This window comes from Paroedura picta, chromosome 1 (assembly GCF_049243985.1).
Source record: "Paroedura picta isolate Pp20150507F chromosome 1, Ppicta_v3.0, whole genome shotgun sequence".
NCBI classification, from domain to species: Eukaryota; Metazoa; Chordata; class Lepidosauria; order Squamata; family Gekkonidae; genus Paroedura; species Paroedura picta.
Window position 1 is genome coordinate 192159911 of NC_135369.1, and position 17279 is coordinate 192177189.

Below are 17279 nucleotides of genomic sequence, written 5' to 3' on the forward strand. Positions count from 1 at the left end.
GTTGGGAACCCGTGGGCCTCTGGGCCGGGAAGACACTTCACACACACACGGCCTCTAAGTTCCAAGTTCAGACGTTGGGAATCCCTTGTTTGGCCCTCCCAAAGGGTTGGATTTCTTTTCTCTTTTATTATTTCCAGGCCCTGATCCTCCACGTGATCTGGATCGGGACCGGAGGCCTGAAAAGGAGACCTTCCGCGTGCGCATTGAATTGCCGCGTGATAAACGTTGCAAGGAAAATGCCTCCCGTCCCGACGCAGCCTATGAATCGCATCGCCCGGGAGACTGGCCATCTGGCATTTGGCGAGATGCTGCTCTTCACGTTCCCTGGGCGAGCAACGCTTCGCAGACTCGCTTCCACGCAGCGTCCGACACGGAGTCTCCGGCGCCCGTCGGGACTGGGCCTCGGAAACATGCGCGACACGAGGGCGACCGGCGGGGAGGGAGCCCTGACGGGCCGTCTTGGGGAAGGGCCAAGTTGCAACTTGCAAGCGAGGCCCTCGCGACCCCCCCCCCACCCGCTAGATCCGACTCCACGGGGCCTCAGGGATCCCCCAGACTTCCCCCGCTCCTGGACTCCCGTCTCAGCACTGCTCTTCTGCCGACGCGAGTGATCCGGGCGCCCGTGTTTCCGCGCTTCCCTGGCGCTTCGGAGCGGGTAGATCTCTCTCCCACCCCCACCCCCACCCCCCTTCCCATAGGTGAAACCCTGGTGGCCGTAGAGGCTGCTCGCGTGAAAGGAAACGGTCGCTGCCTCGTGGCCGCTGGGGGATCGGGTCCCCTTCAGGCTCGGTGTTCTGCGCAGGTGCCAGCTCCGCCCGAGCCACCATGCGCCCTCCTCGGCCTCCGGTCAGTTCCCCAAGGCAGGCCCTGGATCGAACCCGGCTTCAGCGGATCCGGCCCTCCGGCCCTCCCCCTGGCATCGACTCCGCCGGCCACCCGCGCTGGGTGTGAAGTCGGGTTCCCCATCTGGCACCTCGGGGGCAGCACATGCGGAGGGCACGCTCAGCCTGGGTGCATAAGAACGCGCTGGGCAGCCGGGGCCGATTCGGCACGACCTGGGCAAGGTCCGCTCGGCGCGCGTTAAGCAATCCTTTGCACCTGGCCACAGACCGCTGAGGGCCGCAGAAGCCACTGGCCAACGCGTGGGCAGTCTGGGAGCGGGAACACAGCACGCCGAAGGACGGCTGGGCCAGGGGGGCCGCGGAGGCCAACTGGAGCGGCGGCGGAGAAGCGCCAAGATAGGCGAGGCCTTCAGGCGAACGGGAAGATGGGGGGGGGGGGGGGCTCTGTTTGCGAGGGGAGGCGCGGAGGCCCCCTCGGCGGACTCCCTCCGAAGCAAAAGCCCAGATCTGCCGGCCTCTTCCGCCGGCCGCTATCGGAGGCCTGATCCCAGAGTCCCTTCTCTGGGACCGACTAGGCCGACCTGCCAAGAGCGGCGCCCTCCTGCCCCCGGATCGCCGGTCTGGTGCCGGTTCGTGGCCAGCGCACGGCTTAGCACGTGCTCCTCCTGGCGCGTACAAGGCGGCAGAACCAGGTCTGAGTCCAGCGGCACCTTGAAAGGCCGGCACAGTTTGATCCTGGGCCGGAGCTCTCGTGCGCATGCCCGCTTCTTCAGATCCGAAGGTTTCGAGGCGGAATTAACCTTCCTGGAGCTTCAAGGGCCCCCGGGCTCCGCCTTTGTGCTGCCGAGTCTCTTCTGCAGCGTCGACTCTTCGCTCTTCATGCCGACGACGGCGCTCCGTTTGCTCCAGGCATCTTCCCGTGCGCGTGCACAGAGGCTCGCCCCAGCGACGACGCGCATTCGCCTCCGCCTGGAGTCTCGGCGGGAAAGGCGGCGGCGGGAGGAGGGAGACGCGCTTCTCGGCCCCGCCTGAACCTTCCGGGCCCCTGGGCTCCAGGCGGTGCCTAAGGCCGTTTAGGAATGCTCCACAATCGGGCCCCAACCCTTTGCAACCAACCTTATTGGTCGAAGGTGCCTCTCCTCCTCCTTGCTGGGGACACCTCTGGAAGGAGGCTCAGCGGGAATCTCTGCGGGACTCTGCGTAGGGTGCGGGTGCGAATCCATCCCCGTCCAACTTGGTTTGGCTTGGGAGAGAACCGCACCCGGGCGTCAAAGGCCTCCGCGGGGTGGAGCGGGACCGCTCTAAGGGAGCCCCGGAAGTGCTGGCCTGGGAGTGTCGGACCCGTGAACAAACACCCCCTTCCCTGACCTCGTAGAAGCCGAGGTTCGATCCATGAACCGATTAATCCGAACCAGGGTTTCTCGCAGGGTAATTGGGTGGCAGGATCCGTGCGCTTCGAGAGGACTCACTGCCAAGTAGGGGCAGGCGAACTGGCCTACGGAGACAGCGGGGGGGGGGGTGTTTTTGAAATACAGGGTTACCGACCAGGGGGTGAGGTATCCCAGGAGACGGGGGGGGGGGCGGACGGACACGGGGTTAGGGGAAGGGTTGGCCTGCACCGGGGTATCGGGTTTGCCCCTGAACCCGCCATTTCCTCTCCGTGAATCGACCTCGGTAGAATGTTGGAATTCCGGGGAAATGCAGGCCCCACCTGAAGGTTGGCCAGGCCGCTTTCAGGGGTCAGCAGCGGCTACTCAGGCAGCCCGGGCAGAGAGCGAGAGGCCAAATTCTGCCCTTGCTGGACATGCGCATGAGCGAGCTCCTTCACGTGTCTGCCCACATCTCAATCGTGCCCTGACATGAACCAGGACAATGCACAGCCCCCAGGCAGGATCGGGGCCACACAATTTTGAGGACGGGTTTTTAATTGTGTTTTAAGTAAACTGTGATTTTTTTTTATCGCTGCATTCTACTGTTGGAGATGCATGCGACCTTGGGCTAGTCACAGTCCTGATAGAGCCGTTCTCATAGAGCAGTTCTCTCGGAGCTCTCTCAGCCCCACCTCCCTCAGTCTGTGAAGGGAAAGGTGTTTGTAGGCCGCTCTCTGGGGCTCCTTCGGGTAGTGAAAAGTGGAGCGTTATTAAACCAGCTCCTCCTCTTCTTTGGTTCTCCTCTTTGCAAAGTGGGTCTCCGTGGAGGCGAGAGCGGGCGAGGCCTGCCTTCGCCCCAGCAACCCCGTCCGGGAAGGTCTTCTGGTCCTCGGAGGCCCCTGGCCAGGCGGCCGAGCTCCTGGGCTCTGAGTTCCAGACACCCCGCGCCTCGCAAGGAGGAACGGGCGCGTCGGGGCAGAAAGCCCCCATCCCGACGCCGCAACCTGCTCTCGCGTCAACCCCACTGGAGCGGAGAGGCAACGCTGGAGCCGGCGGACACGGGTTCAAGTCCACGCTCCGGCCAGGAGTCCAGCTGGTCGCGTGCGCGAATCCGCTCAGGCGATCGCCACAGGGACACCGACCAAAGGACGCCCTTGGGCGCTGCTGAGCCACACTGGGCGGGTCGGAAGGAAATCCTGCCTCCGTTCACCAGATGACCTGCCAGCCCGGAGGCGACCCGCTTTGCACTGGCAGGGGATCATGGTCATTGTAGTCCATGGGCATCTGGAGAACCGCCTGTATCCTGAATTCTACGCCCCTTCCCTCTAATAGTACACAAGGATTTTTGCCTCCCTACTTCCCCCCCCCCCATAATATTTTTAATAATAATAATCAATTTATTCTTGTCGTCTGCCTTCACAACAAGCTCAGGGCGGGTAACAGCAGATAAAAACACAGTACAGTGCAATATACATTTTTATTTCATTTTAAAATTAGACTGTATTTATATCCCACCTTTCTTCCCAGTAGGTTCCCTGCGGGGCATCCCTCGTTCTCTCGTCTCCTCTCCTCATAACAACAGCCCTGCGAGGGAGCGCGGGACTGGCATAGGGTCTCCCAGCCCGCTTCCATGGCCGAGCGGGGATTCGAACCCGGGACCTCCCCGAGAGAACGAAAAGCCTCTGAAAACCAAGGGGCTCTCTCGAAGCCTAAACCGGTTGGGCCGTCGCTGAGCTGCGCGAAGGGAACAGCGGCGCGCAACTTACGCGGGGTCGGGGTGGGAAGGCGGCCAGGAGACCGGGGAGCGGAGAGCGAAGGCGGCCGGCCCGGCGGGGGGGGGGGGGGGAGGCCGAGAGGGAAGGAAGGCGAAATGGGGCACAGGGCCCGGCTAGCAGGAGGTTGGGCTTATTGGGAAGGGAAGGGGAGGGAGGGGAGGCGGTGTCAAACTGGAAACAACTTCGGGGAATCAATCGGAGGAATCCACCGGCTTCGATGCACGCTGATTTCTGTGCCCTGCCGAATCGGGTCCTGTAGCCCCAGAAAGGGGGCAGAAAAAGATGTGTGGGTTGTTTTCTTTTCTTTTGGAGGCAAAAGGAAATTCCTCTTCAAAGCAGCACCAACACAGAAATATATATATTTATATATATATATATATTTAAAAAACAACAACCTGAAAGAGGAAAATACAACAAAACACAACAATCCTTTTTTTTATTCTTCTTATTATTACTTATGTAAATCAGGTCATCACGGGACAAGAAACCAATTTCTACCCATTACCATAACAGCTCGTCTATAAAGAACAGGGGGGGAAATTCAGATTGGATACTATCTAGAGTCAAGCGTTTGTAATTTTTTTTTGTCTTTTTTGATCATTCTCCCCCCCCCTCCCTCTCAGTTTAAATTCCCCCACCCATTCACAGAGGTATAGTCACAGATAAATAACCCCCAAAACTACTTGCTCGCCATATTTACACAATCCCATTAAATTAAGCATAAATAAATATATACAAACTCATTGTTGAATGCCTCTTCGCGTGCTTTTTAATTCCTCTCTTTCTTTCTTTCTTTCTTCTTAGAGTCACTAAAACCGACGGGCACTTCCGTCACTCTAGCCAAGAAGAGAGGGGGTCTCGTGGTGGTTGGCCGGAGGTTTCGTTTCTTTAAAAAACAAGGGCTCCGTTTTGGTATCGTAAGGAAACAGGGGTGGGCTTCATACTCCCGGGTTCCCCATTCGGAGGGCTTCCGTCCACTGATCTCCCCACTCTTCGCACCCCTTGCCTTCCTCCCAAGGAAGGGGGCATCGGACACGCCGGTCTGCAAAGGGTTGTGCTGCCCACAGTTTCTCTTCCCCACAAATATGATTGTTCATTTACATTTTGTTTCTTAAAAAAAAAAAAACCCCACTTAGAACATCCCACGGGTGTTCTGAGTGATTGCAACTAATTGCTCACGTATATCTCACAAACCAACCGACCCGAAGAAGGACCAAGGCCGTTTGTCAGTGCAATCAAAACCGTCAATCTATTAATTGCAGGATGTCTTTTTTGAAATGTTACGGGGGGTGTGAGGGAGGGGGGGGTGCCGAAGTCGGCGTCCGGTGCTCCTGGCCGTTTTTCAGCTATGTACATCTATTGATTCAGCAGGGCAGTTCGGTGCCTGGAGGGGAGAGGGGGAAATCCAACTGGGCAGAGAATGCGTCCTTCTCTCTCCGGGGGGGGGGGGGGGGCTTTCGCATCTGCAGGGCTGATGGGAGGGCCAATCACTCAGTCACTGCTTTGCCGGACGACCCTAAACCCAAATTTGCTCTGATTGCAGGCCTAACCAAACAGGGAATTTAACTGTGCTGGGTCCCCGTGCTCCCCCAACCATGTCCAGCAGTGTCCATGGGTCCAGCCTAGGAATTCAATTCATAAAAGAAAGGATGGGGGAACCACTGTGGGGCATCCGGGGGGGGGGGTTGTCAAGAGGCTACTGTGAGTTCTGCTCATAAGGAGTCTTATGGCAGGGACAAGATCCCGGCTGTTGGAGAGATCAGCTCAATCTCTTATGGGCGCCCCTCAGCTCTCTGGGAGGTGGTTTTCATAATCTCATTGGGCTCCTCCATCCTCTGTTCCCTGAACAAAACTTGGATTATTTCATTGTCCAAAAGCTTCTCCACACACTAAACAATGCTCTTTTGATCCACTTCCTGCGCACTTTGCAACCCTGAAAGGGCATTCTCCACATGTGTGGAATGAGCCAGGGGCTCATTCCGCACACTCTGGATAATGCACTTTCAATGTGCTTTTGCAGCTGGGTTTTCCTGTGCCCAACAGGAGAATTTGCTTCGAAAGTGCATAATCCAACATGTGCAGAACAAAGCTGGATTCTGCTGTGGGGAAGGGCAAACTTCGGCTCTTTCCACACATGGATAATGTACTTTCAAAGTAGATTTTCTTGCTCTGCACAGGAAAATCCTGCGGCAAAAGCACACTGGAAGTGCATTATCCCACGGATGTGGAACGAGCGCCAGTTGTTTGGCCGCCTACCTGCCAGGAACTGTGACCTGCTGCCATTCTGCCCTGAGACGCTGCTACCCCCCAGGGGCTTGTCCAACCTTTCCGTCAGGTTAACAGAAAACAATAGAAAGACTTAAACGCGATTACAATTTATTTTGCTGTGTTATTGGGATCAAAAGATTCTCGTCTTCCGCTCGCGTGGCGCATGGCATTACTTTGGAGCATGGCGGGTGGACAGAAGCAGCCAGGGGTCCTCTGTGGCAGGATCTTCTTCTTGGTTAGAAGTCCATCTGGGTCTAATGGGTAAAGATCTACAGGTGGTGACAGGAAAAACAGGACCGGTTGAGCTACGGCTGCTGCGGGGAGGCAAGACAAAGAGCCAACGGCCCTGCCCAGGTGCTTTCTGCGGCAGGTTCCCCATTGCCCTTTTGTGGGACTTTAGCCCAAGGGAGCCTGATCTCATCAGGTCTCAACGGCTAAGCAGGGTCAGCCTTGGTGGGTACTTGGATGGGAGCCCCCCAAGGAGGGCCAGAAGGTCTGATGCAGAATGAGGCAGCTGTGTGTGTTTCGGGCTGTCAAGAATCAAGGCATCTGCTGGGTCAGGCCAGGGGCCCACCCAGTCCAGCCTCCTGCCTCACGCAACAGCCAACCAGTTCCCCTGGAGGGCCAACAGTGGGGCAAAGAGGCCGAGGCCTTGGTCAGAACATAAGAGCCCTATTGCATCAGACCAGGGGTCCGTCCAGTCCAGTGTCCTGTCTCACACAGTGGTCAACCAACTCTTAAGGGTGGCCAACAGCAAGGCTTAGAGGGCGAGGCCTTGGTGAGAACATCAGAAGAGCCCTGCTTGATCAGGCCAGTGGTCCATCCAATCCAACCTCCCGTCTCACACAGGGGCCAGCCAGTTCCTCTGAAGGCCAAGGTGTTGTTTCCGGACTTTGGGATTCAGAGGCTTCATGCCTCTGAATGGGTTAAGTCCCCTCAGTCACCAATGGACTTGTAGCCATTGACAGACTCATCCTCCATGAATTGACCGGATCTCCTTTAAAGCTGTCTATTTCTGTGGCCATCATGACATCTCCTGGCAGCAAATGCCACATGGTATTCATCCTGTGTGTAAAGTTGTAATTCCTTTTGCCCATCCTGAACCTACTGCCCATCAGATTCACCGGATGCCCTAAAGTCCTATTCTGCTGGGAGAGGAGATGTAGGTGGCTCTTGGTCAACTCTCTCCACCCCAGGCATGCTTTTTTTTTAAATCCTTGGTCACCTCTTTCCTAAACTGAAAAGTCCCAGACTCCTCAGTCCTAAACTTTTGACTCTCGAAAGCTTGAACACTGGAGACTCTGTTGGTCTTCACAGTGCTGCCCAACTGGAATCTGGCAGATCTGCATGGCCACCCTCCCACCTGAAGCTGTTCTCCAAAGCTGGTTCTCTGATGTACCTGTTTTAAATCTGTTTAAATTCCAAACATTGTAAGCCTCCCTCAGCCCTCAGGGAAACTTGGCATATAAACTGGATAAATATGATTTCTACATCCAGATTTCCTGTGTTAGACATGGATTTAAAAGCCCTACACCTGCGCCGACCTAGGCCATGCTTCAGCAAGGTGGTCACAGCATACCTGCTTGTAGCCACCCTTTTTCAAAAGTTAAACATGTGAACAAATAGATAGGTGCTCTCAACAGGTCAGCCTGTGAAAACAGGCCGACCCTCTGTTCAAGTGGCAACCCCTCTGTAGGCCTTCAACAGGTAACGGGGGGGGGGGGGAGATGGCGGCTGCTCAGTTGTAAAAACTGAAAGGGCAAAAGAGAATGCTACAACTGATAGATCAAAATGGATCTCCATGTTAGTCAGACTGTAGTGGGAGAAAAGAGCAGGAGTCCAGTAGCACCTGGAAGACTAACAAAATCTACAGCAGCCTACGAGCTCTTGTGGGTCACTGCTCTCTTTTCCACATGCAGCTAGAATGTGAGTCTACCTGTCCTTACATCTTGGAGAGTGAAGTGATTTCAGATTCCAAATGACAATGGCAGGCAAAGGACAATGGAAGATGAATGACAATGGCAGTCGTGATTGGATTAGGTATGTGATTACAGGGATAGTAGGTGTGGAGAAATCAGCATTGGTAATGAGACAGGAAACCTAGGTCTTAATTCAGTCCAGGAGGCTGCACTGTCATGAGCTTCATTATCAATTGCAGTCCAGCTGTTTCTCTTTCTAATCTCCCCTTGAAATTCCTCATCCAATCATGCTTGCTATTGTCATTCACCTGGTATTGTCATTCAGCATCTTAAACCACTCCACACCCCAAGAAAGGAGGCTCACATTCTAGTGTATCTAAAGAAGTGAGCACTGGTAATTGATGAAAGCCCAGATTTTGTCAGCTTTTAAGGTGCTGCTGGACTCTCAAGTCCAGGGGTAGTCAAACTGCGGCCCTCCAGATGTCCATGGACTACAATTCCCAGGAGCCCCTGCCAGCGAATGCTGGGAATTGTAGTCCATGGACATCTGGAGGGCCGCAGTTTGACTACCCCTGCTCAAGTCTTTTTGACTTAAAAGTGGCATTATTTGGACTCCATTCTAGCTCCCACTGAATTGCACCCCGCAATGCCCTGGAATGCCTAAATGGTGCTCCACATGGTATGCAGTCCTAGCGATTAGATGACTACGGTCCTGCCGTCATACAAGCAGACGATTAGAAACCCCACCCCTCATGGCTTGCACCATGTCTCCTAGGGGGCCTTCTTCTCACTTCCTGAATAACGCAGTTGACATTATTGGTGGGAATAAAGACGTACACACAAGGCACTCGAAAGCTCACGCCTTGAATAAATCTTTGTTGGTCTTAAAGGTGCTCCTGGACTCTTATTTTATTGTACACAAGATACAGGTTTCGTTTGTGAAATGCTGGAGATCAAGGAAAGGAAAACCCTAGAGCTAAGCAGCAAGAAAACCCTACGTTGCTGGTGGGCCTCCTGATGGCCTCTGGATTTTGACCCCTGTGTGACACAAGAGTGTTGGACTGGAAGGGCCAGTGGCCTGACCCAGCAGGGCTCCTGTTCTCTTCTTATGTCTGGGGCAGGGATGCTCTTTCTCTTTGGTGCTCGGGGGCAAAAGTGGGAGGGCTTCTGGAGTTCTGGCCCCACTGGTGGCATCTGCGTCTTGGCCACTGTGTGACACAGAGTGATGGACAGGATGGGCCACTGGCTTGATCCAACTTTTCCTTTTCCTTATGTTTATATGTTTATAATGTCTTATGTCTTATATGTTTATAAGAGCCAGTTTGGTGTAGTGGTTAGGAGTGCTGACTTCTAATCTGGCATGCCAGGTTCGATTCTGCGCTCCCCCACATGCAACCAGCTGGGTGACCTTGGGCTCGCCACGGCACTGATAAAATTGTTCTGACTGGGCAGTGATATCAGCGCTCTCTCAGCCTCACTTACCCCACAGGGTGTCTGTTGTGGGGAGAGGAAAAGGAAGGCGACTGTAAGCCGCTTTGAGCCTCCTTCGGGTAGGGAAAAGCGGCATACAAGAACCAACTCTTCTTCTTCTTCTTTATGTGGAAATCCAATTTATCTCCGCAGGAATGCAGCATATACTTGATTATCTAGAATACTCTGTGAAATCCGCAAAAGCTTCATCTTGGGCACGGATCATGCCAGGGAATTCTGCCCCAGTCCCTCCTGAATCCACGTGCTTCAGTGACATCATAAAAGCCCAGGACTGCAAGCCACTTCAGGAAACTGACAGGGGTGGACAGTCCCTGTGAGTGGATTCTGTACTTTTGAATTTTTACTGTGATCAGTTTTGGGCACCCCAGTTGAAGAGGGATGTAGACAAACTGGAGCGTGTGCAGAGGAGGGCAACAAAGATGGGGAGGGGTTTGGAGACCAAGACGTAGGAGGAAAGATTGGGGGAGCTTGGTCTGTTTAGCCTAGAGAGGAGACGACTGAGAGGGGATCTGAGAACCATCTTCAAGTATTTAAAAGGCTGCCATGTAGAGGATGGAGCAGAATTGTTCTCTCTTGCCCCGGAGGGATGGACCAGATCTGATGGGATGGAATTAATGCAAAAGAAATTCCATCTAAACCTCCGGAAGAAGTTCCTGACAGTCAGAGCGGTTACTTATTAGAACAGGCTTCCTCAGGAGGTGGTGGGTTCTCCATCTTTTGAGATTTTTAAGCAGAGACTGAATAGCCATCTGATTGAGAGGCCGATTGTGTGACGATTCAAGGGGGTGGCAGGTTGCAGTGGTGGGTTGTCAGTGTCCTGCACAGTGCAGGGGGTTGGACTAGATGACCCAGGAGGTCCCTTTCAACTCTAGGATTCTAGGATTCTATAACATAAGGGTATCCCTCGCTCTGTCTTCCCTGAATTTTATGGCCCCCATCAGTTCCTCCCTCTCCAGCTTCATGCGGAATTATCGACTGGTGAGGATCTTCCACAGGAGCCATCAGAAGAAGGCCTGTGGCGTGATTTCTCGAAAGCCGTTCCAATTCCCATTTGGTTTTGCTGCCACGGATTAAGAAATCTACCCATTGGGAACCAGTGGCTTGTAGACAGGCCCCGTTGCTGGACAGTAGGAGCAAAGCCAAAGGAGGCAGAAGGGCACGCTTCCCCGGACCCATCCTGTAAGCCTGTAGTCAAGATATGATCTATTTATGACTTTGGGGACAGAGTCTCTTTTAAGACTGGATCAGGCCCAAGGAGTAGGTGTTTGGGCCTACCAGGGTGGGGTTAGAAATGGAGCGGCAGGACAGGGCTTGAATTTGTACTGAACATCTAGCCACAGCCAGCGCATGTCAAGCCAGCTGCAAGATGAGCCGAAATATTTGTGTGGTGGCCCGTCCCTACATGGCAGCCCTGGGTAGGGTTGGGCGCTTCGGCGGCCGTTCGCACCCAAAGAAGCAGGCAGAAGCACCCAACCCTACGATCCTTTTGCTGTCCAAGTAGTGATCATGGTCAACCCAGCCAGACAAGCTGAGCTCCTTGGCCTGCTACAATTTCAACCAAATGGGGATTCCTACAAAATTTACTTCTGCTTAATGCAGCCATTTTGAACCTTATGGCCATGGAGGCACCACTGAAATACTTTGCAGGCATTGAGGTACCAGGAAGTGATGCCAGCTGGCCACGCCCCCAGAGATGAGAGGGGCCTCAGGCGGCAGAGACCCCTCCCTTCCCCCCCCCTTCAGGCCTATCATTGGTCACTAGGGTAGAAATTATTATTGTTAAACTCCTTTCCTCTTTTCTCAGGGCTGGACCCGGCCAGATGGGAGAGCTCTCCCCAGCCCCCATTTTGAAAACCTCCCTGCCACAGTACCATTGAGGGGTCTTCACGGCACCCTACGGGACCGCGGTACTGTGGTCAGGAAACCCTGGCTTAACGTGCTTTCAGGAGTGTGGCCTGACTTGGTCACCCGCACTGGAGAGCCATCGGACGGAGAGGCTGATTCTGGGAAGGTTCAAGGGGGTGGCAGGTGACAGGGGATGAGCGAGAGGGCTATGGGTGTCCTGCATAATGCACGGGGTTGGACTAGATGACCCAGGAGGTCCCTTCCAGCTCTAGGATTCTATGACGGTTCTCCAGGTGAACTAGGCAGCATCAAGAGGCAGTGATTTCCTCTTGCTCAACAGCCTCATCTCAATCCCTAAGTAGTCCGAAAGGTGAAATGGGAAAGAATCTGTGGCATTTCAAGCATATCCTGCAACTTGTGGGGGGTTGGAGGAACAGGCAAGCTGAAACGAGAAGGGCCACTGGAAACGTAGCATCTTCAGGCACCCGTAAAGAATGTCCAGTCATATTTTCAAAGCCCCTGCTCAGGTTATTTTATTGCACCTGTGTGCCGTGGGCAGAATATGCAAACCTACATGTGCACATATGCACCTGGCTTCAGGAAACGCAGCTCCTTAGATGCGGACAAAAGGATTTAACTGTGAACAGATGCTGTACGTGTGCCCAGTATGTAGTGTACAAAGGGACTGGTTATTAAAAGCTTCTTAAAAAGATCTAATTCTCGAGCTGCCACCTCCAGGTTGGGAAATGCCTAGAGATTTTGTGAGGGGAACCTGGGGAGGGTGAGGTTTGGGGAGGGATGTCAATACCATAGAGCAGGGGTCCCCAACCTTTTTATCACCGGGGACCACTCAACGCCTTTTACTGAGGCCCGGTGGGGGGGGGTAGTTTGCTCCTCTACTCTCAGCCACTGCCTTAACGCTCTCTGGTCGCTATGGTAATGTTTAAACATCCCTTCAAAATAAAATACAGACACGCCACAACAATGAATTGTGTTGTAAAGGGCTGGGGGGAGGATGAAGTAAAGGGCCGGGGGGGGGGAGAAGGCGTCCTTCGGGGCCCACCTCCAATTAGTCAAAGGACCACATGTGGTCCACGGCCCACAGGTTGGAGATCGCTACCATAGAGCACAGGTGGGCCAATTGTGGCCCCTACTTGGGCTCATGGAATTGTAGTCCATGGACATCTGGAGAGCCACAGTTGGGTAGGGGCTCATGGGAATTGTAGTCCATTGACATCTGGAGAGCGACAGTTTGGTAGGGGCTCATGGGAACTGTAGTCCATGGACACCTGGAGAGCCCCGGTTGGTCCACCCTCACCATTTTCTCCAGGGGGACTGATCTCTGTCACCTGAAGCTCATCTGTGATAGCAGATCTCCAGCCACCACCTGGAGGCTGGCAACCTCACCTAATTCCCCATTTTAAAAAAGAAACTGGGATTTCTATAACTTGAAATCGATGGCCATTGCGCCTGGCCTGGGGCTATTGTGAACACCCTCAGGGGGCACTGAATCCCACCGGAAATTAAGAGAACGCTAAAACCACTTCATGCACTCTGGATGAATTCAAGACATCTTTGTCCTCCTAAAATCCTATGTTGGGCCAAAATTATACATAGGCAGAAGCTGTCGTGGCAAAAGGGGAACGGTTCAAAACAGAAGCGAAAACAGGAAACACACTATAGCCACAGTCAAGTAACCAAATCCCTCCAAGCTCCTAACGTGCCAGATGAAGTTCATTTTGGTGTGCTTAAACATGGCTTCCCTCTGCCACACAGGGAGAGGAGACTTGGGCAATCTCAGTCATAGACAAGACCTGTGATCCGCGGGAGGTCTACAAGGGATGGCCGGTTGGCCGAGGCCTCGGATTCTGCCGTCTGTGATCCAAGCCAAGAATCGGGGGCGGGGGGAGTAACTTAATAGACTGGAGCAGGGGTAGTCAACCTGTGGTCCTCCAGATGTCCATGGACTACAATTCCCAGGAGCCCCTGCCAGCAAACACTGCCAGCCCCTGCCAGCAAACATGGACATCTGGAGGACCACAGGTTGACTACCCGTGGACTGGAGGAACCTGACTGCCTTGTGCCTGTCTCAGAAATAGGGTTCTTAACCTCCAGGTGCGAACTGGAGATCTCCCTCTATTACACCTGATCTCCAGACGACAGGGATCAGTGTCCCATGGAACAAATGGCTTTTTTTGGAGGGTGGGCTCTGTGACGTCGGATCCTGCTGAGGTCTTTCTCTTCCCCTCCCGCAAGCATCTCCTCCTGAATCTCCATATATTTCTCCACCCAGAGCTGACAACTCTACCAGGGCTGGTTCTAGGTTTCGGAGGGTCCTGAGCAGGCAGATTGATGCCCCTCTCCCCTCCTCCCCCCACAACCATCCATTCATGCCCTCTTTCCCTTTCGCCCATCTGCTTGTGTGTCTTTCCCTTGCCCCTGTGGCCCTGGGCAGAGGATGCACTGAGAAGTGGGTGGGCAGGAAACCCCAAGGAACCCGTGGCCCGCCCAAAAACGCCATGGAGAAACCATGCAAGTTTGAAAGCTGAAACAAACAACAGTATATATATATATATATATATATATATATATATATATATATATATATATATATATTGAATATAAATGGCTAAGGCACATCTTCCTATTCATTTCTTACAGAAAGCGGTCCTAGTGTTTCAAAATCAGCCTGACTGCATCCCAACCCAATGCCTTTCACAGTAATATTCTAACCAGCACGATTTATAATAAGGTCGACTCCATAGGAAAAGTGCTGGTTGGAATACGGTTGTACGACACTTTCATTTGGGATGGTTCCGAACAAACTCTGCAGTACGGTTACCGCTCTCTGCAAGAAACCCGTAGGAGGCCTTCCTTAGCAGCGTCTCTTAAATATGCTGTTGTTCGTTACAACTCAAAAACAACAGGAGCCCTGGGGGGCGTCTTCATGTTTGCACAACGCACAACGCCAAGTTCCCTTTGACATTGACAGCGACTCGCCCTGACTGCCCGGGGACGCCATCCGTGACCCAGCCTTTCCACGAGCGGAGAGAACTGGGACTGGGCCAGGGTCCCCCAGCTGGCTGCCCGCGGAGGAGGAGGAGGAGGAGGAAGAGTGGGGAATCCAACCCAGGTCTCTTGCTGCCCCCTTCCCGGGGCCTTTGCATCGGGCTTCTCCAAGTTCCGTCACCTGGGCCTCCTCTCATCTATTCCCTTTGAGCTTCTTTAAAGAAGTGCACCGACAGATTTCCAAAATAAAATAATATAGAATAAAAACGAAACCCAGCGAGCTTTGATTTGAAAGCGGGGGGGGGGGGGAGGAAAGGAGGTGTCAGAATGGTGGATTTTTCATCTCTGTACCTGATGAAATGTGGAGGGAGTTCTAGTCCTCTTTGAAGAAGCTCATAAGCCAAGCGGGCAAAGCTTTGGGAAACAGAAGGAAATAAAAAGGGTACATAGTCCTGAGAAGGAAATCACAGAGAGTCATCACGACATTCCTAGCACTAAGACTCTTCTAGGAAGAAAGGGCCACCCTCCTCGGGTGCCTCACGCGTGAGATCGGCGGGGCTGGCCGGAGGGGAATTCACAGGGTTGCCCTTGACTGAGCAGGCTGGCACGAGGTTGCACTGAGCCGACACAACTCCGAGTCTCACCTGTGCTCCAGAGCACACGGGAAGGTCTTGGGCAAGCCGTTTTCCTATTCCCTCCATTGGGACACCTCTAGGAGCATGCTTCCCGGGGGCATTCTGAGCAGGGGTCTTCATCGCAAGGCGAAGAAAACTCCTGCTGGTGAGGGATGTTCAGATTATGCGCCAGAGGACTTCCGACGCTCAACCTGGCCCAGCCGGCTTGGAAAGAATCCCGACCGACTTCAAACACGGGGCTGGAGCTGGGCGTTCACCACTATCGTCCTTGGAGAAGCATCACGCAACGGGGAAGTTACATCGGAATGCAAACATCTGCTTTTTCAAAACCAGAAAATCAGTCCACCAGCTGAAGAACAGGGCTCCCCTTAGCCCCTGATCGCTCGCGGCTTCTGCACTGCCGCTCAACATTTTACAGGCCTGGGTGTCCCCAAGGAGAAGAGAGGCGCTATTCAGCGCGGCCCTAACTGCGCTCAGCTGGATTTCCCAGGCCATCTCCGGCCACGTCTGCAGCCCACTGGAAACAACACTGGCACCTCTTAGTTGAGGGCCAAACAGGCGAAAGTCTGAACCAGCAGGGAGAATTCTAGGAAGCCTGTGCGGAATTGAGGAGGGCCCCTTGGGGATTGGCCATGCTCCCACGCAAGCAGAGTTTTCCACTCGTTCTCGGCTCACTTGAACCTGGCCCTGGAGCGGCTGGCCTTTCCCTCTAGCAGCTGCCAGTCCAGGCAGACCCTGATGGTCAGTTTGGGTTATCCCCCCCCCCTGTTCCTCTCTCCACCGCTAAGGAACTGAAAGGCCGGGGAGCATTTGGGCCTGACCCCCATTCCCATTTCCCATTTTGAGTCAGAAACAGGACAGCCAGCTGTGGGCAATCCCGTCTGCAATCAGGCCGCCCCTTTAGAAGGTCCTTTCCCTCCCAATTCTAGACAAAAGAGACACTCATTTGCAAATAATGGAAATACACAAGCGGACTATGTATCAACATGACCCCAAAACGATACTTCCAATAAGTTATTGATTGCTTTCACCTATGACGATGAAGATGATTGGTTTTCGTTCCCCCCCCATCCCTCCCTCCCCCCTTTTTTAAGATTGTGGGAGACAGAAGGTGGAAACTCCTGGGAGTTGTCTTCGACAGGTCCTTTGCAAAAGCCATTCCTGCACCACCGTCTTCCCTCGCTAGCACCAGCACCACTCGTCCAAAGCCCAATCCGATATTTTTAAAGCTAAAATCAAAACGTTTCTCTTAAACGGTTCTCTCTCTTTCTCTCTGCTCCTCCTTTCTTTTGTCTTCCCCTAATTTCATTTGCTTCCTTCCTTCCTTCCTTCCTTCCTCTCTTTATTTTGCCATTTTCATTTCCTGTGCTTCTCTTCCTTTTCTCCCGTTTTACTACCTGGTCCTTCCCCAGAAGTATGCCTGTTGGCTGAGCTGTTATTCAAGAACATCTTGTCCATGCCTTTGAGAGCTTCCGTCAGGTAGTTCTGGAGAGCAGTCAGGGCAGCGCATATGGCGGGCGACCCAAAGCCATGCGTGATGAGGCTGAAGTGAGTCAAGCAGCTCTGGATGCCAGGCTCCAAGATGGGGCTGGGACGGCTGTTCCCAATGGGCGTCCTGTCCTGGGCCAAGAGATCCGTGAATTCTTTGCAAAGTTGCCTGGATGGAAAGGAAACAAAGGCGGAAATGGCCAAACGGCACAGGCTGGAGACTGGAAACCATAGAACAGAATCCTAGAATCCTAGAGTGGGAAGGGGCCATCCAGGCCATCTAATCCCACCCCCTGCTCAGTGCAGGATCAGCCTCAAGCATCCAGGGTGTAAACCGCACGGAGCTTTTATTCCAATCCCAGGCCGATTCAGTCCCTGCTGTCTACACACAATGCAATTTCCATTTTGATTTGGGGCGATTTAAATTTTCCTTCTTCAGCAAGAAGGATTGATCCAGAGTGACCCTACCTTTATCGTGCAATATCTTAGAGTGCTTTTAATGCTCAATATTTCAAGATTTGGATTGGGAAAGCAGGCTGTTTTGAACCTCAGTGGTAGAGACACCCTGATTGGCCAAAGGTGGCCATGTGACAAGCTTGCCTTAAAGGAGAAGCCCCTAATTTCTCTCAACTTTTTT

At 53.5% G+C, this 17279-nt stretch overlaps 1 protein-coding gene across 8 annotated transcripts in view; it reads right to left on the reverse strand.

Moving 5' to 3' along the window:
- Positions 1 to 3935: 3935 nt before the first annotated feature.
- The window catches only part of TFAP2B (transcription factor AP-2 beta), a 65678-nt gene continuing 52334 nt past the window's right edge, over positions 3936 to 17279 (reverse strand). For 4 of the 8 annotated variants that reach the window (XM_077315102.1, XM_077315117.1, XM_077315111.1 and 1 more), the window contains one exon: positions 5103 to 16811. In XM_077315102.1, coding sequence (XP_077171217.1) covers positions 16511 to 16811 — 301 coding nt within the window. In that variant the 3' untranslated portion in view covers positions 5103 to 16510. Of the gene's footprint in view, positions 4874 to 5102; positions 16812 to 17279 lie in introns of those variants that run through there. The other 4 variants (XM_077315091.1, XM_077315084.1, XR_013227045.1 and 1 more) reach the window with 4 other exon arrangements.